This window comes from Mauremys mutica, chromosome 4 (genome assembly GCF_020497125.1).
Source record: "Mauremys mutica isolate MM-2020 ecotype Southern chromosome 4, ASM2049712v1, whole genome shotgun sequence".
In the NCBI taxonomy this organism is placed as follows: Eukaryota; Metazoa; Chordata; order Testudines; family Geoemydidae; genus Mauremys; species Mauremys mutica.
The window spans coordinates 31,200,627-31,226,448 of NC_059075.1; the positions used below are offsets into that span (position 1 = coordinate 31,200,627).

Consider the following 25,822-nt stretch of genomic DNA (forward strand, 5'->3'; position numbering starts at 1 on the left):
GGGAAGGCTTTATTTCTAAAATAACTGAGCTGTTAGGCCACTTTTTCCAGGGTGTGATTGCTGCTTCCACTAATTGATCACACTGAATACTCAGCTTATATAAAAATGTTTGTGTGAGAACTGTTGTAGACTGCCCCTGAATCTGTTACTTTTTAATCTAAACTCTCTGGGGCAGGGACTGTCTCTTGCTATATGCATGTACAGCATCAATCACAATAGGGTGCTGATCTTAGTTGGGGCCTCTACAGTTACTGCAATACAAATATGTAACTATATACAAAACAAACCCGTCCCCCACTACACTAGAGGAATATTAAGGTTGCAAAGTCAAGCATTCAAAAATTAGGAAATGTCAGAATTAAGGTTGCCTAAATAGTCTTAATCCAGTCCCCTTATGCATATGTATTATGATTAAGGTTGCGTGTCTTTCATGGAGGTCACAGAAGTCATGGATTCCGTGACCTTCCGTGACTTCTGCAGTGGCCGGTGCATCTAGCTCAGGTGTTGTCTAAGCTGGGCAGCCCCTGGGCCAGCGGAGGCAGCAGTCTGGATGAGTGGGTGGGGGCTCAGTGCTAAGGCACAGCATACGGGTGCGGAGTGGCACTTACCTGGGGGGGGGTCCCCGGCTCACACCGGCATGTCCCTGCAGCTCCTAGGCGGAAGGGCCAGGGGGCTCCACATGGTGATGATTTCCTATGATGATGCATCATTTCTATGAACCATGTGACTGCAAGCACCGCCCCACAGTTCCCATTGGCTGCAGTTCCTAGCTAATGGTGCTTGTGGCGGGAGCAGCATGTGGAGCCCCCGTGACTGCCCCTCCCCCTAGGAGCTGCAGGGACATGCTGGTCCGAGCCGGGTAGGGAGCCTGCCAGCCCCCCCAGCACCAGTCCCAGGACCCATGCCACCGCCTGTCCCTCTCCCTCCACCCTGGGCTGCGTGCAGCTGCCTGCCCTCTACCCACCCACCCAGTGCCAGCAGGGGTCCTGAGCCATGCACCGCCACCCACCTCCCCACCCCCAGCACCAGCAGGGGTCCCAGGTCACCACTCCTAAGACCCATGGTGCCTGGGACCATCCCCCTAGAGCACCCCCGGCCCAAGTTTTAGTTAGGGGTGTATAGTAAAAGTCATGGACAGGTCATGGGCCGTGAATTTTTGTTTACGGCCTGTGACCTGTCCATGACTTTTACTGAAAATACCCGTGTCTAAAACTTAGCCTTAATTATGATCTGGTCTTTAATTATACAATCAAATAACTTCCTTTTTCTAGAGGACCCTTGCCTCATTCTCTGACATGGCTGAACCACTTTAGCTGATACTCTTTGCAAACTTTAACTGTTCAGACTGAAATTTTTTGAAATCTATAAACATCTGAAAACAAGATCTTGTAATTGAAAGTATTTTGCACCCGTCACTGTAAGACAGGAGTAGGCAACCTATGGCACGGGTGCCGAAGTCAGCATGCGAGCTGATTTTCAGTGGCACTTACTGCCCGGGTCCTGGCCACCAGTCCGGGGGGCTCTGCATTTTAATTTAATTTTAAATGAAACTTCTTAAACATTTTAAAAGCCTTATTTATTTTACATACAACAATCGTTTAGTTATATATTATAGAAAGAGACCTTCTAAAAATGTTAAAATGTATTACTGGCACGCCAATCCTTACATTAGAGTGAATAAATGAAGACTTGGCACACCACTTCTGAAAGGTTACCGACTCCTGCTGTAAGAGGTGCTACTAGTTCTGCCTATAATTTTGCCAGTGTAGGGACAGAGGGGAGGTGGCTTGCAACTTTTTTCTTTGGGGCTGCCAGGGACCAGTTTAGCCCACGTGCAGGCTAGACCAGCTATCACATTGCCTTTCTTGTGCTCCTTTTACAAGGGCCAAATAGGCCATTGCAGGGCAAAATACAACCTGGTTGCAGTTATGCCACCACAATGCCTCCTGCAGCTGGGACTGCTGCAGAAGCACTACAGAGCAAGCAGTATTCACTGGTAGTGAAAAGGGGCCTACTAAAGTTACAGACTCAGAATTATAGATGGCTTCAATTTTAATGTAAAATATTTTCTAAGCAGATTAAAAAATATAGCTCTCTATATTGAATGTATGTATATAACAGATTTGCTGATACAAAACTCACTGTCTCTGCATCAGAAACTTCCTTGGTATTTTCCAAGCTGTTCAGGCAAAGCCCTCTAATATTAAGGCACACCAACTTGAAAACGACATCTTTGTCAGAAAATTATGTACTTTAAGATTTAGTGAAAGACAATCTTGTTTTTCAGTTTATAAACTGTGTATTTGACAGGACTTCGTATACTGTTTCACTCTTTCCAGTGTATAGCCAATAAGGCACTCATCCATTAGGTTGTTCTGTGTGGATAGACTCTTGCATCCATATGGAACCCCACTGACATTACTGGGGCTCCATGTGGGTGTGCCAGGATGCATCCAAGCAGAATAACTTTCAGGATTGGAGGCCTGAGTTGCTCTCTCTCCCTTGCTGAAAAAACCCTTATAAATATCCCCAGAGGAGCACAGTAACCCTTATGAATATTTTTCAGAAATTAAAAAAAAAATCCAACAAATGAGTGCATGCAATTTAAATAGGACTCTATTAGAAAACAGATTTAACTTGAACTTTTTTTAAAATTGACATTGTGCCTTTAAAAATGACAGTGGCTGCCTGTGTGTATTCATGTAAACTGTAAAGCAGCAAAATGTAGAGTTAGAGATGGACTACCAGAAGCAAGTTTATTTCATTGGAGTCTATCAGAACTGGGCTCTCTGCCTAAATTGAACAGAACTGTCAAACGTGATTAGTGCCATTGAAAGTAACTGCAAATTAGCATTTTATTATACATTCAATCTCTAACAGAGAAAGCGTGAACATGAGCCAGCAGCAGTCTGCAGGAAGAAACCAGGGGAGACTATACACAAGATTCAGAAGAAGGAAAGAAGTAACTTACTTATACCTGGTTTTAACAGTCAGGAAAGGAAAAGCAGGTAAGCAAGAGATATTATAATAATGGATAAGGGAAACCAGAAGATAGGAGTAGGGACAGCAAAAGGACTATGCCCAATCCAGCTAGGAAATTGGATGAAGTCAAGAAAAAAAATCATATTTGTAAACTAACATGAGGGGCCTTGGCACCAAAATGGAGGAATTAGACCCACCAATGCAGGTTGTTAAAGGGATAACAGAAATATGGCAGAAGAGCAGTCATGACTGGAATACAGGTACTAATGGGTACATAGTGTTCAGGAGAGAAAGAAGTAAAGATACTGGGATAGCATTGTAAAGAAACGAGAAGAGATAACAAATAAAACAGAATCCATTTGGGCCAAAATCTCTTTCGGGAAGGATTGTAAAAAGAGGTTCTATTGTGCTAGTGTTAGGGATTTGATACAGACCTCCAGGGTCAGTTTTGGATATGGCTAGAAGTCTCTTAATATTATTAAAGAGAGAACTAATGCAAATTGTCATTATGGGAGACTTTCTTCTCCAATCTATAGCTTGGAAGTTAATCTCTACTAAAATGGTAAGGCCCAGTGAGGCACTAGACAACAGGTTTCTTCACCAAATAATCACTGAACAATTAGAGGTGATGCTACATTAGACTTGGTTTGGGTAAACAGTGATGAGACTATAGAAGAAAGCCTTGGACTGAGTGATCATGAGGTAATCCAGTTAAATTTAAATGGAAAGAGGCTCAAAAACAGGTTAGAAATAGGTATTCAATTTCAAAATGGCAGAATTTGGGAAACTAAGGGAACTACTTAGTGAAGTCAAATGGATAGAAGAGCTCAGGGACTTAAATTTGTAGGAGGTTTTGAATTTCTTTAAGTCAGAGGAGCAAAAATTTACCTGCAAGTTGCATCCCAAATAAGGTGAAAAAACTTACAGGGAAAGGCTCCAGCTCTAACTTGCTGAATAGCCATCTCAAAAAGGACATTAGGAGTAAAAAGAGAGTATACAAGGAACAGAAAAAAGGGACACATCAGCAAAGAAAGCTACAGCTTGGAAGTCAAAAAGTATAGACATAAAGTGAGAATTGCCAAAAGTCAAGCTCAGTTTTGCTCATACACAGTGCTCCAACTGCACAATCAGTACTCAATAAATAATTATTATAGTTAGGTCCACCATCTTATCAAACTCTGATTAAGGAAATGAAGTAAAAAATTAGCAGACCTGTTATTCTAACCAGTAGATGGCATAGTAATACTCAAACACAACAGCAAATCTTTCAAATGGTACAGCAAGGACATAAACAAAGGACAACAAACAGCGTGACTGAAAACAAATGTTGCAATACATAACTGTAAATCTAATGCAGCTGTACCTTATCACTAAGGCTGCATGTGTGTCATGGAAGTCACAGATTCCATGATTTTCTGTGACTTCTGCAGCAGCTGGTGTGGCTGGCTCAGCAGTTTGGGTGTGGGAGAGGGTTGGGGCAGGGGATTGGAGTATTGGGCAGCGCTTACCGGGGCTCCCACCGGCATGTCCCTGTAGCTCCTAGGCAGAGGGGCCAGCGGGCTCCGCACACTGCCTGCAACTGCCACCCCAACTCAGCTCCCATTGGCTGCAGTTCCGGGCCACTGGGAGCTATGGAGCTGGTGCTTGTGGCGGGAGCAGCATGCGGAGCCCCCCGGCCACCCCTCCCCCTAGGAGCTGCAGGGACATGCAGGTTGGAGCCAGGTAGGGAGCCTGCCCCCCTCCCCCCAGGACCAGCAGGGGTCCCGGGGCTGTGCGCCGCCACCGTGCCCCCCAGCACCAGCAGGAGTCCCAGGCCACATGCCCCTGCCACCGGGACCTCCCCCTGCAGCGCACCTCTGGCCCAAGTTTTAGTTGGGGGTATATAGTAAAAGTCATGGACAGGTCATGGGCCGTGAATTTTTGTTTACGGCCTGTGACCTGCCCATGACTTTTACTGAAAATACCCGTGTCTAAAACTTAGCCTTAATTATGATCTGGTCTTTAATTATACAATCAAATAACTTCCTTTTTCTAGAGGACCCTTGCCTCATTCTCTGACATGGCTGAACCACTTTAGCTGATACTCTTTGCAAACTTTAACTGTTCAGACTGAAATTTTTTGAAATCTATAAACATCTGAAAACAAGATCTTGTAATTGAAAGTATTTTGCACCCGTCACTGTAAGACAGGAGTAGGCAACCTATGGCACGGGTGCCGAAGTCAGCATGCGAGCTGATTTTCAGTGGCACTTACTGCCCGGGTCCTGGCCACCAGTCCGGGGGGCTCTGCATTTTAATTTAATTTTAAATGAAACTTCTTAAACATTTTAAAAGCCTTATTTATTTTACATACAACAATCGTTTAGTTATATATTATAGAAAGAGACCTTCTAAAAATGTTAAAATGTATTACTGGCACGCCAATCCTTACATTAGAGTGAATAAATGAAGACTTGGCACACCACTTCTGAAAGGTTACCGACTCCTGCTGTAAGAGGTGCTACTAGTTCTGCCTATAATTTTGCCAGTGTAGGGACAGAGGGGAGGTGGCTTGCAACTTTTTTCTTTGGGGCTGCCAGGGACCAGTTTAGCCCACGTGCAGGCTAGACCAGCTATCACATTGCCTTTCTTGTGCTCCTTTTACAAGGGCCAAATAGGCCATTGCAGGGCAAAATACAACCTGGTTGCAGTTATGCCACCACAATGCCTCCTGCAGCTGGGACTGCTGCAGAAGCACTACAGAGCAAGCAGTATTCACTGGTAGTGAAAAGGGGCCTACTAAAGTTACAGACTCAGAATTATAGATGGCTTCAATTTTAATGTAAAATATTTTCTAAGCAGATTAAAAAATATAGCTCTCTATATTGAATGTATGTATATAACAGATTTGCTGATACAAAACTCACTGTCTCTGCATCAGAAACTTCCTTGGTATTTTCCAAGCTGTTCAGGCAAAGCCCTCTAATATTAAGGCACACCAACTTGAAAACGACATCTTTGTCAGAAAATTATGTACTTTAAGATTTAGTGAAAGACAATCTTGTTTTTCAGTTTATAAACTGTGTATTTGACAGGACTTCGTATACTGTTTCACTCTTTCCAGTGTATAGCCAATAAGGCACTCATCCATTAGGTTGTTCTGTGTGGATAGACTCTTGCATCCATATGGAACCCCACTGACATTACTGGGGCTCCATGTGGGTGTGCCAGGATGCATCCAAGCAGAATAACTTTCAGGATTGGAGGCCTGAGTTGCTCTCTCTCCCTTGCTGAAAAAACCCTTATAAATATCCCCAGAGGAGCACAGTAACCCTTATGAATATTTTTCAGAAATTAAAAAAAAATCCAACAAATGAGTGCATGCAATTTAAATAGGACTCTATTAGAAAACAGATTTAACTTGAACTTTTTTTAAAATTGACATTGTGCCTTTAAAAATGACAGTGGCTGCCTGTGTGTATTCATGTAAACTGTAAAGCAGCAAAATGTAGAGTAAGAGATGGACTACCAGAAGCAAGTTTATTTCATTGGAGTCTATCAGAACTGGGCTCTCTGCCTAAATTGAACAGAACTGTCAAACGTGATTAGTGCCATTGAAAGTAACTGCAAATTAGCATTTTATTATACATTCAATCTCTAACAGAGAAAGCGTGAACATTAGCCAGCAGCAGTCTGCAGGAAGAAACCAGGGGAGACTATACACAAGATTCAGAAGAAGGAAAGAAGTAACTTACTTATACCTGGTTTTAACAGTCAGGAAAGGAAAAGCAGGTAAGCAAGAGATATTATAATAATGGATAAGGGAAACCAGAAGATAGGAGTAGGGACAGCAAAAGGACTATGCCCAATCCAGCTAGGAAATTGGATGAAGTCAAGAAAAAAAATCATATTTGTAAACTAACATGAGGGGCCTTGGCACCAAAATGGAGGAATTAGACCCACCAATGCAGGTTGTTAAAGGGATAACAGAAATATGGCAGAAGAGCAGTCATGACTGGAATACAGGTACTAATGGGTACATAGTGTTCAGGAGAGAAAGAAGTAAAGATACTGGGATAGCATTGTAAAGAAACGAGAAGAGATAACAAATAAAACAGAATCCATTTGGGCCAAAATCTCTTTCGGGAAGGATTGTAAAAAGAGGTTCTATTGTGCTAGTGTTAGGGATTTGATACAGACCTCCAGGGTCAGTTTTGGATATGGCTAGAAGTCTCTTAATATTATTAAAGAGAGAACTAATGCAAATTGTCATTATGGGAGACTTTCTTCTCCAATCTATAGCTTGGAAGTTAATCTCTACTAAAATGGTAAGGCCCAGTGAGGCACTAGACAACAGGTTTCTTCACCAAATAATCACTGAACAATTAGAGGTGATGCTACATTAGACTTGGTTTGGGTAAACAGTGATGAGACTATAGAAGAAAGCCTTGGACTGAGTGATCATGAGGTAATCCAGTTAAATTTAAATGGAAAGAGGCTCAAAAACAGGTTAGAAATAGGTATTCAATTTCAAAATGGCAGAATTTGGGAAACTAAGGGAACTACTTAGTGAAGTCAAATGGATAGAAGAGCTCAGGGACTTAAATTTGTAGGAGGTTTTGAATTTCTTTAAGTCAGAGGAGCAAAAATGTACCTGCAAGTTGCATCCCAAATAAGGTGAAAAAACTTACAGGGAAAGGCTCCAGCTCTAACTTGCTGAATAGCCATCTCAAAAAGGACATTAGGAGTAAAAAGAGAGTATACAAGGAACAGAAAAAAGGGACACATCAGCAAAGAAAGCTACAGCTTGGAAGTCAAAAAGTATAGACATAAAGTGAGAATTGCCAAAAGTCAAGCTCAGTTTTGCTCATACACAGTGCTCCAACTGCACAATCAGTACTCAATAAATAATTATTATAGTTAGGTCCACCATCTTATCAAACTCTGATTAGGGAAATGAAGTAAAAAATTAGCAGACCTGTTATTCTAACCAGTAGATGGCATAGTAATACTCAAACACAACAGCAAATCTTTCAAATGGTACAGCAAGGACATAAACAAAGGACAACAAACAGCGTGACTGAAAACAAATGTTGCAATACATAACTGTAAATCTAATGCAGCTGTACCTTATCACTAAGGCTGCATGTGTGTCATGGAAGTCACAGATTCCATGATTTTCTGTGACTTCTGCAGCAGCTGGTGTGGCTGGCTCAGCAGTTTGGGTGTGGGAGAGGGTTGGGGCAGGGGATTGGAGTATTGGGCAGCGCTTACCGGGGCTCCCACCGGCATGTCCCTGTAGCTCCTAGGCAGAGGGGCCAGCGGGCTCCGCACACTGCCTGCAACTGCCACCCCAACTCAGCTCCCATTGGCTGCAGTTCCGGGCCACTGGGAGCTATGGAGCTGGTGCTTGTGGCGGGAGCAGCATGCGGAGCCCCCCGGCCACCCCTCCCCCTAGGAGCTGCAGGGACATGCAGGTTGGAGCCAGGTAGGGAGCCTGCCCCCCTCCCCCCAGGACCAGCAGGGGTCCCGGGGCTGTGCACCGCCACCGTGCCCCCCAGCACCAGCAGGAGTCCCAGGCCACATGCCCCTGCCACCGGGACCTCCCCCTGCAGCGCACCTCTGGCCCAAGTTTTAGTTGGGGGTATATAGTAAAAGTCATGGACAGGTCACAGGCCGTGAATTTTTGTTTACTGCCTGTGACCTGCCCATGACTTTTACTAAAAATACCTCTGACTAAAACTTAGACTTACTTATCACTAACAGAATTATCTCTGGGTCAGAGGGAAACATAGGAATCTGCCTAACAAGTGGCATATTATTTCCACAATGTAAAAGCTGTGGAGACCTAAGTGAGGGTGAAGGCCTAATATGATTCTAAACACACAGTTCTTGTTTTCTTAAAAATTAACCAAAAATCAGTTTCCTATTAATATATCTCCCAGCCCACTTCATATGAAAATAAACCAAATTACATAACTCAAATACCTATTCATGAATTGATGTATTTCTATAATAGGTTCTCCTTTCCTCATACCACAAAATATTCAGTGTGTAATAACAGCACATAACACTCCCCATCACATTTAACAATTATCTGGTAACAGTCTAACATAGTGTAAATAAGCAATCTTACTGTTAGTTTGGCCTTTCACCTATTGCAAAGGCTTTTTTATCTTCAAGTAAACACAATCTTGGTCTTCCATATTACCCTGTCTCTTATTGCTCCCCAGAAAATAATCTAATGCTCTTTTGCATTTGCTGCAATTCTAAGGAAAGACAACTTTGCTCTGACACCATGCAGCCCTAGTCTCTTCCTGCTTCCTCCTTCTACATTAAGGTTACATGCAAACAGGAAACACTAAGCCACACATGTATTTAAAGACATATACACACTCTTTCCAAAACTATATCCATCATTCTTCCCTTACCTCCCCATCCCCTTTAAACAGGGATATTCTAACAGCCTGTCCAATTAAGGCCTGCACTGACAATTTGCCAGGAGACAGTTCTGCACCTAATCTGTATGCAACTAAACAGACTGAAGATACCATTGTGTTTAATATTAGGTGCATCTCACTGATACTATAGATCATAACACCATAGGCAATGAGAATGCCTGATTCAGCAGAAATGCCTCATGTTTTGAGCCCAAGTGTTAAAAAAATCATGAGTTAGACCCCAAAGTATCATGACTGGCTTAAAAATTGAGGTTTTTTAAAAATAATATATTTTGGGTTCTCTTTATTTGCCTTTTAGTTTTCAAGACTTTAAAGTACATATGCTTCACATTTTCAAGCTTTTCTCCATAACCATGAGGACAAGAAACTATTTTAAAAAATTAAAGCTGACATCTTGATTCTTGTAGCATGATCTTTAAGAAAAGCACCACGTTGTGTGAGACTCTTAGTAAAACCAGAAGAGGTGCCAACACTGTCTTAGTGTAAAGGCTGATTGTATTGAAACTGAATCTTAATCTGTTTGCAACATAAGACTGGGCCAGATGATTTTCTCTTCTGTCCCTGAGCCTGGCACCATACAGGAGTGCCTACTCTAGCTGCATCCTAGAAGCTGCATTCCCCAATCCTAAGTACATCTCTGCTGTTTTCAGTAGAAGGATCAGCATCTGCTTCTGCTGACGTGCCAAAGATCTGGGAGAAGCAGTTTCAATTCATATGCTGTTTGGATTGGCTTACCTCCTGACTTATGTGCTCTTCAGGAAAGCCAAATGAGGTGACGTGGAATATGTGCCACTTCTAAGCATATGTGCAATGTGCATTTGCTACCACAGTGGTTAGATCATTAGCTTTCCCAGCCCGGGCTGGGCACAGATGGGGAGCCGGACATGAATGCTGATCATGCCTCCCATATGTGCCACTACCTGTTGTCTCCAGTCACCATACTGCTCATATTGATGTGGCAAATTGTATACTGGGAGCTTGAAGTCTCTTTGCTACAGTATATGCACCTAAATAAATAGATATGGGCTGTGGTGCTGTGAGAGAGAGGATGCATTGCATGCTGGGGGACTTGGCTTTGCTGTGGGTTGTGTTATCAGGATCAAGATAGAGCACTGGGTTTTGCTGCATCGCTGGAATGGAGCTAGGATATCTAACATCTAATGTTGTTGCAGGATGTGTCATTGGGACTGATATAGTACATTGCATATTGGAATTTCCCTTTGCTGCAGGTCATGCTGCTGGGACCGAGTGGTCTCCTTAAAATTCACCTCTGCCAAAGAACCTACAAAGCACTTGATTTTGAAAGGCTAGTCAGCTGGTGTGCTGTGACCGCTGTTTATTACACTTACCGTTATCCTTTAACTGTTACCATGTGTTTCTCCAACCTCCTCGTTGCACCCAGCTTTTGGATCTCGGTATGTAGATATTAAGGACTTTGGGACGGGGCCCACCGTTTTGTTGCAGATGCACAGAAGTTACCTCGAGGGGTCCTCACTCCCTGAGGGGTAATACTACTGAGTAGCTAGCGCACGGTGCTGTGCTCCGGGCAGCCACTCCAATGCTCCTGTCTCTCTCATTACTATTCCCATCTCCGAGAGCCGGGAACCCGCTTCCCCCTCAGCAACAGGGGGCGGGGCGACCCCTCCCCTTTCTTCTCCCACTTCCCCCATTAGGGGGTTGGCGGACCCGATGGCGCCAGGAGCCATGTCCGCTTTTCGGGGTTAGGCGAGTCAGGGACGCCTCGGGGGGGTAACATCTTCTTCCCTTCCCCCACTACCGCGCCCCACTTTTCCCCAGAAGTATGAGAGGTCCGAGCCGGAGGGGGCACTCCTCCCTCTCTCAGCCTAGAATGACTGGCAGTCCCAAGGAGCCAGTCAGCGTCGTCCCTTCATCTCCAGGCGACCTAGCACCCGCCCACTTCAGGAGGCGGGAGGGAATGTTTACAAATAAAACGGCGGGTGGGCGGGGGAAACGGCAGAAGGGAAGGGGGAGGAGCAAGCGATTAGCGCAACCTGTGAACCAATAGGGCAGCGCGCCACTCGGCGGCTAGGGGGTGGGGACCGAATGTCCAACGCTCTCTGACCAACCGTCGCCCGTTGTGAGGGCGCGCGCGCCAATGAGCTCTCAGCTCTCCACCGTTCCTCTCTGAGGTCTAGAGAAATGAGGGGCGGGGGAACAGTGAGTAGAGTCTCCTCTTCCTCGTATAGCCCCCCCCCATCCCGCCGCCGGGGCTGGGTCCCCACCCCACTGCTGTTGGGTAGGGAGGGGAGCCGGAGCCAGGGGGGAGCTACAGGGACTGGATTTTGGGGAGGCGGAATTTTAATGTTTCTTTTATTATTTTTTTGTTTAATGTTATGGCTTTTAACCCGCAAATACGTCTCTGAACAATAAAATCCTGCCAAACACGGTGACCCTACACGCACACCCCAGGCGGGAGGCAGAGAGAGGGGCGGGGGGTGGCGAGCCTGTGAGAAAATGGAGGGACCCTCCGGCTCCGCAGAGGAAGGGGAGCTGCCCCTCCTCACTGTCAAGCACGAGCTGAAGAACGGTGAGTGACCGCACAGCGCCCCGGGGCGGAGAGGGGGTGACGGCCAGGCGGGGGTGGGGGTGCCTTGTAAGGGCCGAGGTGGGCGGGGGTGAGCCATGAACGGGGCCGGTGGAAGCGGAGTGAGCAGAGGGCACGGGTGTCAGTCAGAGAACGGTTACGAGGGCAACGCGAGGGTGGGATGGGGGTCGTGGCGTGCGGGGGGTAGCCGGGCTGGGGACGTTAGCGTGGGGCGGTAGGGTAGGGCCATCGATGGAGAGAAATGGGGACATCGGGCGAGAGGTGGGATGGGGGAGACGGAGGCTGAGCGGAGAAGGGAGTATGGGGGACAGAGACACCGAGAAGACAGGTGGAATGGGGAGCGCGGGGTGGCGGCTCCAAGGAGAGGCCGGAGAGAAGGGGGTTGGTGACTGGAGAGAAGCGCTGACCATGGACGGTGAGGGGGGAAGAGAAGGGAGATTCGAGGGAGCTGTGGCGCTTGGGAAAGAACTGGGGAAAAGAGAAGGCGAAACGGCCTGGCATGGGAAGGTGAAACAGGGAAAGGGGCCTTTTAAAAATATGTATATATATATTAGTATTGAGTTTTGGTGATCTTTAATTTTCCCTAACGTGTAGTGTCTGATGGTTTTGAAGGGCATAAATGGCTGGAGACTGCCTGTTGCCTACCATAAATTCACCATATCTTCCCATATGTGGACTTGAGTTCTAGTTCTTGTATATGTATTTTAAAAGGTGTTTTTTAAGAAGTAATGATCCAAAACACTGCAACTTACTATAGTATTCACCAGTTTCCCTTCCACCCACTCAAAATTCCATGCTTTCTTTTTCTAAAGCATCATTAAGTGTCCTCAGCTGTGACAAGTACAGCTTTTTTTGGTATGCTGTTAGATGCTCTGACTTTTCTGCCTGGGTCTTCAAACCTCCTCATAATTAGGTAGCTGTTTGAAAACCCTGTGTGGAAATATTTGCACAAACAATGTACTATATAGTGTTAAAAAACACAGTAGGAATGCTGTTTGTAAGTTGTGGTTTTATGGATGATTTTGGTATCTTGTTTTCGAAGCGGTCTTCAAGTAACTTGAATGTTACAGGAAGTTTTGGGCTTATTTTAAGTTTACAAAATGCACACAAGGACATAGACAAAATGCATGCACAGTATTTTAAAACAATCCATGTCCTGTGACCTATGCCATCCAGAAAAACAACAGCCCTCTCTCCTTTCCCCTTCAGCCCCAAAATAAAGTAAAATTAGCTGCACCACAAAACAATAACATGGTACTTCTGTTAAGAAAAAGGAAGAGAGAGGTCTTACACTTTGTCTTGTAGGTTAACAGATTCAGTCTTTAGACCACTTGTGAAAGCAAATTCAATAGTCAAGGACAGGCCACTGAGAAAGTGCAGATTCCCACCCCCAGACATTCAGATCTAGGGACTGTGTACAAAAGCTCCCCAGTTGACCTTAACTATCACTGCAGCACAGAGAGAGAAGCAGTTTTTTTTGACAGCTAGATCCATACCACCTTATATAGGGGTTGCAGGTTTTTTTTGTTTTTTTGTTTTTTTTTAAAAGAGTGTAGATACAGAACAAATTCACCTTCAGTTTTGAGATAGGGTGGTGTGTGAGGTCGTGTGGTAGGCGTAAACACAATACAACTTTATTTTATAGTTTTCAGACTGCTTCACAACACTAAAAAATAAGACTGTATCTGACCAGCACAGTTGTACAAAGATGGTATAGGGAATAAAGAAATGTTTTGAAATGTGAGAGTGTGGTTTCTTTAGCATCACTCTTGATTTTGATCAACTCTTACTTTAAACTCTTTCTAGCTCTGAAAAGTTTATATAAAAGCCTTCTGTTAAAAATAAATATATGGACTTCTTTTTAGTATCTTCAGTATAATGGAATTCAGTTGCATGCTGCTTTTTCCGTGTGTGTGTATATATTTTTGAGTTTTACTCCCTACCAAGTATCCAGGGTTTTCTTTCTTTCAAATGCTTTCGGGAAGGATTCAGGCTACTTTTGGAAATATTTGGAGTGCATGGATGAGGGAAGAATTACATCATATCTGCCTGGAATTAAGTGTCAACAATATAATCATTATTCAGGGCACAGATTCAAAGACCCTACCTCTGAATTTACAATCTAGATGATGCATGGAAAGATGAGACACATTGGAAGAACTAAAGAAGGGAATTGCACTAATTTTTCTGTTTAAAAAAATGTTAATCCCTTGATCTTACTACTCCTTTTTGTTGGTGGCTTTCTTGGGTGTCTTTGTTCCCTGCCACCCCTCCCAGTTATTTTTTTGAGTTTGCTGTCTGTGTGGTTCACTGAATGATTTACTAACTACACACTGAAAGTATCAGTAAGCAGAGGAAAATGATGGTCAGTCTCAACAGCATTTTTAAAAAATCATACTATGATTACTAAAATAGGAGTTGCTTTGAGAAGAGCGTGACTTCTTATTTACACATTTTGGAAGATGCTGCTTAGATCTTTGTAAGGGTGTTTTGGTAACTGTGTTTCTATTGTCAAAAGCACTATACCACATTCAGCGAACAGAGTCTTGGATTTAAATTGAGCAATATACTGGCGGACACATGGTCATACTTGAGTTTATTTTCTCTGTTATCATAAGAACCTCACATGGGATTGCTCTAAAAAATAGACACTGATTACAGTATATGCTTGTTTACCTAACTGCCACATAAGAAAATGGTTAAATTAGTGTTCAGGTTGAGAGTACATATCAGTAATTTAGGGTGAAGTACATTATGGGGGCTGTTATAGTTATTTCCCTAAAAATAAATTAAGGAAATATACTGTTAGGGTGTATAAACAATGTTAAATCTATCTTGTAGTAACCCCTTACAATGCTCATATGATTATTGACTATACCTTAACATGTTTACATTTCTTTCAAGTTTAACCTTAACTCTGAATTTATAATGCTTGTTTATGGGATAATTACAAGGACCTTAAAAGAATGGCTCAGGTGTGGGAATCTCCCTCACATCCGCTGCAGTGAAGACCAATGCAAATAATTCATATTGCTTCTCCTCAATGGCCTTTATCTTCCTTGAGTGCTCCTTTAGCACCTCAATTATCCAGTGGTCCCATTTATTACGTGGCAGGCTTCCTGCTTCTTATGTCCTTAAAATTATTTTTGCTGTTAGTTTTTGTGTCTTTTGCTAGTTGCTCTTCAAATTCTTTTTTGGCCTGCCTAATTATACTTTTACACTTGACTTGCCAAAGTTTATGCTCCTTTCTGTATTCCACAGTAGGATATGACTTCCAGTTTTTAAACAATGTCTTTTTGTCTGTAACCGCTTCTTTTACTTTATTGTTTAGCCATGGTGGCACTCTTTTGGTCCTGTTACTATGTTTTTTAATTTGGGGTGTACAATCAATTTGAGCCTCTATTACAGTGTTTTTAAAGAGCTTTTAGGCATTTCACTTTTGTGACTATATCTTTTAATTTTTGTTTAACTAGCTTCCTCATTTTTGTGTGGTTCCCCTTTTTGGAGTTTAATGCTACTGTGATGGGCTTCTTTGGTGTTCCCCTCCATAGGATGTTAAATTTAATAATATTATTGTAGCTGTTACCTAGCAGTTCAGATATATTCACCTTGTGGAGCAGACCCTGTTTTCCACTTCGGACTAAATCAAGAATTGCCTCTCCCCTTGTGTATTTCAGGATTGGCTGCTCTAAGAAGCAGTCATTTTAGGGTGTATAGAAGCTTTATCTCTGCATCTTGTCCTGAGGAGACAAGTACCCAGTCAATGTGGGGATAATTGAAATCTCCCATTATTACTGAAGTTTGTGTTTTTTAGCCTCTAATCTCAGAGCATTTCACAGTCACCATCAACATCCTGGTCAGGTGGTGGGTAGTATGGCCATATTCACTGGTATGATATGGTAGCTTTGTTCTGCCCTGGAGCAGCACTAAGCAGTCAGAACATACTAATTGGTTGGGCTAGTTTTACAACTGCTTTGAGTCATCAAAACAATCATAGTATACACCTCAGTTTTCCCCTTCATCTTGTGCTCCATGTTCCCCTACACATAAACACATCCCTCAATAGTTCCCTCCCATCTCTTGAATAGGTCTGGCACAGCTGGTAGAGCAGTGGACTGGGATTCTGCAAGGAGTTGTTTGAATCAGTTTTCCTAAATGCTTTGTTTCTTTTGGCAAATAAATGTTATCTTTTTTTTTTTAAAGTTGTTGTTTTTGAATCACTTTAAACACCCACGGTCACAAGCTCCTGATGGAAAAGGATAGAGGTGCCAAAGCTGGGCGTATCAGGTTAACACCGTTGAGAAATAGGGTGCTGCAGCTTAGAGATCTGGTCGAAGAGTGGTTGGACTGCAGGGCTCCACCCAGACAGAGGTGGAGGAAGCCAGGCCTATCATTCAGAGGGATGCACTTGAGAGTGACAAAAGGAGTCTGATTTGCAGCTTGCCCTTTAACTGTGCCAATCTTAAATTTAAAAAAAAAATCTTCAAATGAAGCCTACTTGGAAGATATTACAAAAGTTTAGAGGTATTGAATTAAAAAAAAAAATGTTGACCAGAATGCCTCAATCCCCGCTTAAACCTTTCTTTTCCACCCCACACCAATATTGGGTCAACCTTCGGGCTAAGGAAAGCTAGATATGGATCTCTTCAGGACCAGTTAGTATAACTTGAATTGGCTGAAAAAGTTATGAAAGAACTTAGTATTCCCTGCCATCTTTCTGTCATGCTTATAACTACTTGTAATAGAGTTTAGAGTCCCCAACCTCTGAACCCTTAGTGCAGTGCACTGCCTTCTCTTCTGGAGACTATAAGTGTTTTAAAGGAGATCAAACTTTGAACTTGAACTAGTTAGCAGTGTCTCTTTCAACAACGTTTTGTAGTCACAGTGATTCTCATGAACTAATGCTGAAATGAAGACTTTCAGTTTGAACGAGAAATAGAAAGGCAAAAGGTTGATAAAAATTCATTCTCAAAATAAAATTAAAAGTAGGGATGACAGTAGAATTGAAAAAAAATTAGATTAGTGCCTTAGAAGGACTAAAGCATTGATATACTTTTCATATGTAATTAAACCATAATGACTGGCAAACATCCGAATGTAGAAAATCTTTATCATAGGGTTTGCAGGGTTTTTTTTTACAGTTCTAAAATAGATACAATTTTATAGCTCAACCCAGCGTGGCTTGCAAATTTGAGAAATGTAGGTTAAGGTACCATACTGTTGACTTGTTCCTAATGTGCTTATTTGCCGTATTAACCCAGGATTGACTTCAGAACTACATAGTAGTTATGTTTGAGTGCCTTCTGGGAGTTGCAGAATGCCTTCATTTTCCACTGAAGTTAATAGGAGTTGAGGGTGCTCAGCACCTCACAAGGGGCTAGATTTGATCACCTCTCCATATGGACTGGAGAGTATAGTGTGTCCCAATTTGCACCCCTCCCTGCTCCAGCCACGAGCTGTAAACTGCCTGTGGCACAATCTCCAGACCTTCAGGATGGAGTTCTGTAGGGTTGGGAACTATGTGGGGAATGGGTGAAAGAGTAGTAAATGTGTAGGTCAGGTGTGGGAAATGGAAAGCCCATGAATAGTTGGTACAGGGTTGGGGATGCACATTGTTCTACCACCCTCAAACTGGTCCTGCAGCAAGTACTTGGGGAAATGCTGGGGCAGCTCCTGAGTAGAGCCATGTTGCTAGCTTGGGTGGCCTTTTCCCTTTGTGGATGCTGAAAGATTTGCAAGGTTTGGGTCTGGTTTCACAGCCTATCTTTCCCTTCCAAAATGGAATGATTTGGAAGGAACTCAAGTAAGGAGATTCTTCTGGTATTTCTGCTGTAGCCTGTTCCCGCAGCCAAGGTAAGACCCTTGAGCATGTTGAAGGATTTCAGTGGTCTCCTATAAATCATCTCTTCTTAAATATTTAATAACCTATCTGGAAGAATTGTCCTTTCCCGCTAATTAAATACTACTTGTACACAAGTGCTTTGGTAGACTTCAGCTTCCCATTTCTAAAAAGGCAGACAGAAAATACCATGTCCCAGCACAAGGCTTTGTGCAATTCTTTATGCACTCAGTGCCAGTTTCCCTGGTTATTGCAGCAAATGAGAGGTCCAAGTAGATCCCAATAAAGTCTGCTCCTAAGGAGAAGGGCTTTAAATGACTAGATCTGTTTGCCAGAAAAGCCTTTTCCATAGTGAGCCTCCAAATGAGGATATCCAACTGTGAGGCATTGCTTGCAAAATATTCTTTTGTTAATTGGGACTCAGTCTTAGAATTCTCATCCAAACTGCCAGAAGACTATAGAGACCAGTTTGACGTTTTGTCTCAGAAGGTCATCTCATCAAAAAAGACATCCCTTCAGGCAGTCACTGATAAAGTGGATACAACTTCTTGCTTGGTGGCAAATGCCATAGCAATGTGACAGTCTGTGGCTGCAATCCTCAAGCATTTATTAAGAATTAACAGACCATGTTTGAGGATCTGCCTCTGAAGGACTTAAGCTGTTCCTTTCCCTCCCTCCCCCCCAAAGTCTCCCCCTCCACAAAAAACAAAACCCTAATGAGTGAGGTCTCTTAAAGATTCCACAGCCATACTCTGCTCTTTAGGAACATATGTGCTACCTCTAAATGGCATCAGTATAAACTTCAGCCAGCCTAGACAATCTTTGTACTAGCACTAACAAGCTGACATGTCTAGGAGGAAAGGGAAACCCTTCAAATACAGTCAGTCTGCATCAGTAACTGGAGCTTCTGCCCACCAAGGTTCAGCTTCTACCAAGCAAACCACTTAACAATCAGGGTGAGAGCGCTGTGCCATGTCTATCATCTGTTTTGGAACCTTGACTAGCCTTTGGAAGTTTGGTATTCCTTTTTCTTTGTATCTGGAAAGCAATAGCAATGGACGAGTGGCTTCTCAAAGCATTGAAGACAGGATATTCTATCCAATTCCTTTTACACCTTTTTCCAGTCTCTCTTTGTAAGCGCCCTCCCATGAGACTGTGTAGCTTTCACAAATGCAGTTTGTTAGATCGGGGAGCGGTATGAGAAGTTCCTCCACAACAAAGGCAAAATCTTTTCTATTCTCGTTACTTCCTCATCCCCAGGAAAAAAGATGGTATGTGATTCATCTTGGACTTAAGAAAGCAAAATGCCTTCATAAAGAAGGCAAAGCTTGGGATGAATCCTTTTGCTCCGTTATCCCTGCTTTGAATCATGGAGATTAGTATATTGCCCTCAATTTATAGGATGCATATTTCCATGTGGTGATCCATCCAAGCCCCAGGAAGTATTGAAAATTCATGATAAACAATACTCATTTACCAGTACATTGTGTTTCCATTCAATCTCTCATCTTCCCCCAGAGTGTTCACAAATGTATGGCAGTGATAGTGGCCTGTCTCAGAAAGACAGGCACACAGTTTCTCCTTATCTAGATGACTTGCTTGTCTGGGAACAGGACTTCTGACTTGCATCTCAGAACTTGTAGCAGATCCAGTCTCTGTTCAACAGTCTAGCTCTAAAAAGTTCTTGTCCAAAGGATCCAGTTAGTACATGATGGTACAACTAACTTGAGACCACCTTCTGCCCATCAAGTACATACCTGAGGATCTGAAGAATGATCCCAGAACCACAATGAGGTCTTGTCTTTGCCTTCTGAGGCACATGGTATTACGCATGTGTGTGTCAGCATGCCAGACTTCACCTCATGAATGTAGACCTGGCTTAGCTCAGTTTACAAACCAACCATCATCTGATCATGCTGATTTATGTGAGTGCTGTCATCCCCTGATTGGTGAATGGAGCTAGACAATGGATGTTCCATTCTCCTCTCCACAGCCATCTCTGACTTTGGTTATAGATGTATCCATGATTATCTGGGGTGCCCACTTGAGGCACCTTCAGTCTCTAGCCCTTTGATTGTCACAGGAGTCATCTCTCCACATAAACATACTGGAGTTAAATGCACATTCACTGGGTTGAAGTCTTCCTGAAGTCCATCAAACTATGTCAGGAGGGGGTCCAATTGTGCAATTTCTGTATGTGCAACAAAATCACCCTGAAAGCTTTTCATCTCCCTGGAGCAAAGAGTACATTAGTGGACTGGTTAAGCAGGAATTTCGCATTCCAGCCTGAATGGTGTCAGAAGGACACTGTAAGGTGCTGGCTTGTCCCACACCTCTGAAGAACCCAGAGTCACACCCAGAACCTCTTTCCAGGCAGTCTTATTTTTCAGACATAAGCAAAACTCAAAAACAATTACTCAGTTCATCCTGGACTACAGGGGATTTCCCACTTTTCATTTCTCAGTACTGGTATGTGGATCTTCAAGAGCTGTTCATCCAGCCACCAATAACCCTTCTGTACCAGAAGGTCTCCTGACACAGAACCAGGAACAATTCTTTAATCACAGTCCTCACACTCTACACCTAACAGCATGGCTCATCAGTGGCTGAACCCGATTGAAAGATCTTAGTCTGAACTTTCTTATAGCGTCTTGATATCCAGCAGAAAGGAGTCTACAAGATGCACTTTCCTTGCCATGCGGAAGAGGTTTTCAGTTTGTGCATTATCCTATTAATCATCTCTTAGTACAACTCACATTCAAGATATTCTGTGATGCTTATTGCAGCTCAAACAATCAAACCTTTTGATTTGTACAGTTAAATACACTTCGCTGTTATATCTGCCATGCATCCACCTACCGAGGCTCTTCAGTGTTCTCTCACACTACAACCTTCAGTTTTCTTAAAGATCTTATCAGAACTTTATTTACTTACTAAGAGCCAGATTCCTCCTTGAGATCTGAATGTTGTCCTTTACTGTTTGACAGATCCTCCCTTTGAGTTAATGGCTTCATGTTGTACAAGACTGTCTTCTTGATGGCGATCACTTCTGTTAAAAGTGTATTAGAGCTTCAGGCTTTAATGATCGACCCACTCTGCACCATTTTTCACAAGGCCAGTGTATCTTTAAGACCTCCCCCGAAGTTTATGTCCAAAGCGTTTAGGATTTTCATTTGAATCAAACAGTGCATCTGTGTTTATTTTTCCCCAGAACTCATTCTTACAAAGATGAGCAGAAACTTCATGCCCTACATGGTAGAAGGGCTTAGTCCTTTTACATTTGTAGAATTAAGTTTTAGATCTTGACCCAAATGCTTTATAGCATTTGCAAAGGAGTTAAATAACAGTCACTTTCAGCTCAACAAATGTCAACCTGGATTATTGCATGTATTTGGATTTTCTATGAAATCGTCAGTTTAGGCCCTCTGGCTATAACACCACCACATTCAACCAGAGCACAAGCGAGTACCTGAGTCAGAAATATGCAGAACAGCTGCATGGTTTTCAGTGCATGCCGTCATTCAGGCATTTTGGGCTGACACAGACTGAGACTGGAGGACAGATCTTCCAGTGTTTTGCTAGACTCTGAAGCCCTACTGTCATCAATGAATTGCTTGGAAATCACCTGTAATGGGATGGATATGTGCACGAGCATTCCAAGGAGAAAAAAAATACTTGTGTATCTTTAGAATAACTATTTCCCCACTCTGGCATTTTGAGGCAGAAGGTGGGGGCCTGCAAGTATTCTAAAAGTTAATACTGGCCCCTCCAGGCTGGTATTAAACTCCCAAGGTCACAGCTTCTGTCTGACCTCGGATGGGTAGATGCTGCCACCACCCAAATGCAAAACCCCTTGGAACCTAGGAAGGCGCACTTGGGAATTCCTTCCTGTGGGGTACCCTCAAGCCCTTTCACCCTTCCTCCTCTCCCCCCGGGAAGAGCTGATAAAGGAAAGCAAAGAAATCAGGTGTTGCCACCAGCTAACTAAAAAACATGTGCACAAACCTCTTAAAGACACAAAAACCCAAATCCTGTTCTTAAAAAACATAAATTTTATTAAAATCAATAAGAAAAAAAATACATCTGAAAACTCAAGACTATTGCTAAATTTTTTTTAAAAGAGCAATTCCAAAAATTAAGCACCCAAAATAGTTTTGTAGGAATTCAGCTTAAAGGTTACAAGCAACAAATGCATCTGGGGTTAGCACAGAGGAGTCCACAAGTCAAAATAAACCTAATCGCATCTTCCTACACGTTTTCTGGTTTACTTACATATCTGGGTTCAAATGAGGCGTTTTAGATATGATCTGATGATTTCCATACCTGACAAAAAGCTTTTTACAGCATAGTCTCAGCCCTGTCTCTGCTCTGTTCTCTCTCTCCAGAGAACAATAACAGACAAAGGGAAAGTTTTTTTCCCTATTTTAAAAAGTTCTAGCCCTCCCATTGGCTTTTTTGGTCAGGTGCCCACTCCTTTCCTTTTACCTATGGACTTGCTAACCCTTTACAGGTAAAGCAAGTAGAGAACTACCACCAACTCGATGCCAACTCTGCCCACATATCTACACCAGCAACACCATCACAGGACCAAACCAGATCAGCCACAACATCACCGGTTCATTCACCTGCACTTCCACCAATGTAATATATGCCATCATATGCCAGCAATGCCCCTCTGCTATGTACATCGGCCAAACTGGACAGTCTCTAAGGAAAAGGATAAATGGACACAAATCAGACATTAGGAATGGCAATATACAAAAACCTGTAGGAGAACACTTCAACCTCCCTGGCCACACAATAGCAGATCTTAAGGTGGCCATCCTACAGCAAAAAAACTTTAGGACCAGACTTCAAAGAGAAACTGCTGAGCTCCAGTTCATCTGCAAATTTGTCACCATCAGCTCAGGACTAAACAAAGACTGTGAATGGCTTGCCAATTACAGAACCAGTTTCTCCTCCCTTGGTTTTCACACCTCAACTGCTAGAACAGGGCCTCATCCACCCTGATTGATCTAACCTCGTTATCTCTAGCTTGCTTCTTGCTTGCTTATATATACCTGCCCCAGGAAATTTCCACCACTTGCATCCGAAGAAGTGGGTATTCACCCACGAAAGCTCATGCTGCAAAACGTCTTTTAGTCTATAAGGTGCCACAGGATTCTTTGCTGCTTCTACAGAACCAGACTAACACGGCTACCCCTCTGATACTTACCACCAACAGGGATTCTATAACTAATTGGCTGGCTGGGTGTCCACAAAAGGGAACTATACCTTCCCCTTCATTTATCACATGCCCCCCAAATCACAGATGGTGCTGGCCAGCCTGGTTTAGGTTGGATCCACACCGGCTGGGATTTCTTCCTGGAGGTTTAGGAAACAGAGTTAATAAGATACATGCACCTCTAATTTTACTACTAATTACATGAAGAACTAAACAGTATTTTTCACATTTCAAGTGACTTAGAATACAGGGACATTTTCACCTGTCTGATTCTGGGAAACCTTCCCGGGTTCTTCAAGATGTATTGTGTACATATACATTCCACACCCTCAGTTACCATCTTACTTTCTCTGGTGCAAAGAAACAGAGAGATGGGGCAACTGTGCTCTTCATGCCCTTGGCACAAGGATGTGCAGGCCACATTCTTTGCTGTATCAGTACTGCTGTCAAGTCTCCAACCTAAGTGCACTGGGTGGGCAGACACTTATAGTGAAATGTGTACTTGCACAACAAATCTCAAAGAACAACATTTACTGTACAAGTAAGTAACCATTTTTTATGCTTCACCAAGGCTGAATAATTTTCTCCTTCATAAATTTTGAAAAGAATTGGCCTTTCAAAATAGCTGCCATATCCTATTTTTTTTTTTGCAATGCGACTGAGACCACTGCTTCCACTCACCTGCTCCTCGCATTGTTGCTTCGCTCTTAGTCCCCCCCCCCCCCCATGATTACAGGAATATCTTCTTTGGGGGCCAAAAAATAGTAGTTGCTATTTTGAAACTAAACTCAGGGCAGTCTGTATCCTCCTTGCCATTGATAACAGTGGGAGAGGGCAGGCACTTTTGAAATGCGCAGTTCTTTGAGTTTTTTCAAAGGAGACTATTTTGAGCCAGTTTCTGAAGCAGAAACTTCCAGTTATGAAAATTGTTGTTAAAAATGATCTGTGATACTTAATATTTCTTTTTAAAAAATCTATCCATTGCACACAAGCTCTGTTCAGCAGGAGTGAGGGAAACTAAAGAATGCGTGCAAGGGAATGTAGAGTACCAGAACTAAGGAAAAAATGGGGTGTGCCCTCTGGTTGCTTTGCACTTTCTTAGCTATGCAAAGAAGTTGTGAACAGCTTAACTGGCCATTAAACTATGGCTGTATGGCACTTTTCCACAACAGCGTAAAGCAACCTGAGTGTACTTGCTGAATCTAGCCTAAAAGTTAAAATAAATATTGTTAAGGTTGATAATACGTATCTTGGAATCATTACAAACATCACATTTTAATAGTCTCTTCAGCTTTCTTTTTAGGGTTGGCTTATGATTTTTTTTTAATAAAAAAACCTAAGGAAATTACTAGGAAAAAAAACAAACTGAAGATGGAATTATGGTTGAAGGAACATGTCAGTAATTTAGAGTAAAAAAACAGTTGGGATGATGTAATTATCTCAGAAACAAGCATTATAAACTCAGGAAGTTTGGAGTTAAGGCTACATTTAAAATATAGCTAAACGTGTTAAGATGTGGAAATGCATATTTATGGCACAGCCTTGTGATGACACTTGTTATGACACTATGAAAGGGTGAGAGTTTCACTTAATCTAGGACTGCAAACATATTAAAAGACAAGTATCAGAGGGGTAGCCGTGTTAGTCTGGATCTGTAAAAGCAGCAGAGAGTCATGTGGCATCTTATAGACTAACAGACGTTTTGGAGCATGGGCTTTCGTGGGTGAATACCCACTTCGTCGGATGCATGTGACATATTCACCCATGAAAGCTCATGCTCTGAAATGTCTGTTAGTCTATAAGGTGCCACAGGACTCTTTGCTGATATTAAAAGACCTTAACCATGTGGTTTTTGCATAGGATCTGGGTTCAGTTCCCAGCTCTGCCACAGGCTTCCTGTGTGATCATGGGCTGGTCACTGGTCCAAGACCTGCTGAAGTTTATGAGAAAACTCTCCTTGACTGCAAAGGTTCAGAACCTTAATCTCTCTGTGCCTCTATAACTTCATCTGTAAAAATGGGACAATAATCCTTTGTTCCCCTCATTTATATTATATTGTAAACTCTTCTGGGCAGAGGCATCTCCTGTTGTAGGTATGTAGACAGACTTGATAGAATTCAATTATTATTTTTATAATTTTGATGGATAATAATGTTTTATTTTTAAGCTTTTTCTATTTTTAATCTATCTAAATTTTCACAGTTATGGGAAATTATGGAGGATGGGGTCAGTTTAATGACAGACTGAGATTTAAAAAGTTAGATTTATAACCGCTCAAACACTTATTGTCAACATCACATGTCAAAATATACAAAGCAGATAATGCTTAAATCAAAGTAATTTCTCAAGCAGCATTTTTTTCTTTGCTAATTCATAAATTTCAGTTATTATCAATGGAAATATTCTTTTGTTGGGTTGTGTGTATGGTTTAATTGACATTTATCAACGTTTACAGATAAAAATCTAATCCTTCCAAGCCTACATATAAGGCATCTAGTAGAATGGTGCCCTAATCTGTATTGGATCCTCTAGGCCAGGGATCGGCAACCTTTGGCACACGTCCCGCCAGGGTAAGCACCCTGGTGGGCCGGGCCAGTTTGTTTACCTGCCGCGTCTGCAGATTCGGATAATCAAGGCTCCCACTGGCTGCAGTTCACTGCTCCAGGCTAATGGGGGCTGCGGGAAGCAGAGTGGGCCGAGGGATGTGCCAAAGGTTGCTGATCCCTGCTCTAGGCAGTACTGTAATACAAATAATGTCAGAATATTTCTTG

The 25,822-nt window shown here is 42.8% G+C and overlaps 2 protein-coding genes across 10 annotated transcripts in view; one reads left to right on the forward strand and one right to left on the reverse strand.

The window, feature by feature from the left end:
• Positions 1-11,280, reverse strand: part of DGLUCY (D-glutamate cyclase) — a 98,306-nt gene extending 87,026 nt beyond the window's left edge. For 5 of the 9 annotated variants that reach the window (XM_045014148.1, XM_045014145.1, XM_045014141.1 and 2 more), the window contains exon 1: positions 9,098-9,283. Coding sequence is in view for 1 of the 9 variants with exons in the window: in XM_045014141.1 (XP_044870076.1) it covers position 9,098 (1 nt within the window). In the remaining 8 variants the exon portion in view is untranslated. Of the gene's footprint in view, positions 1-9,097; positions 9,284-10,771 lie in introns of those variants that run through there. The other 4 variants (XM_045014147.1, XM_045014143.1, XM_045014146.1 and 1 more) reach the window with 1 other exon arrangement.
• A 460-nt stretch (positions 11,281-11,740) lies between these two features.
• Positions 11,741-25,822, forward strand: part of RPS6KA5 (ribosomal protein S6 kinase A5) — a 149,094-nt gene continuing 135,012 nt past the window's right edge. Inside the window, 1 exon segment of the mRNA XM_045015538.1 lies at positions 11,741-11,970. Within this exon segment, the coding sequence (XP_044871473.1) occupies positions 11,898-11,970 (73 nt within the window). The 5' untranslated portion in view covers positions 11,741-11,897.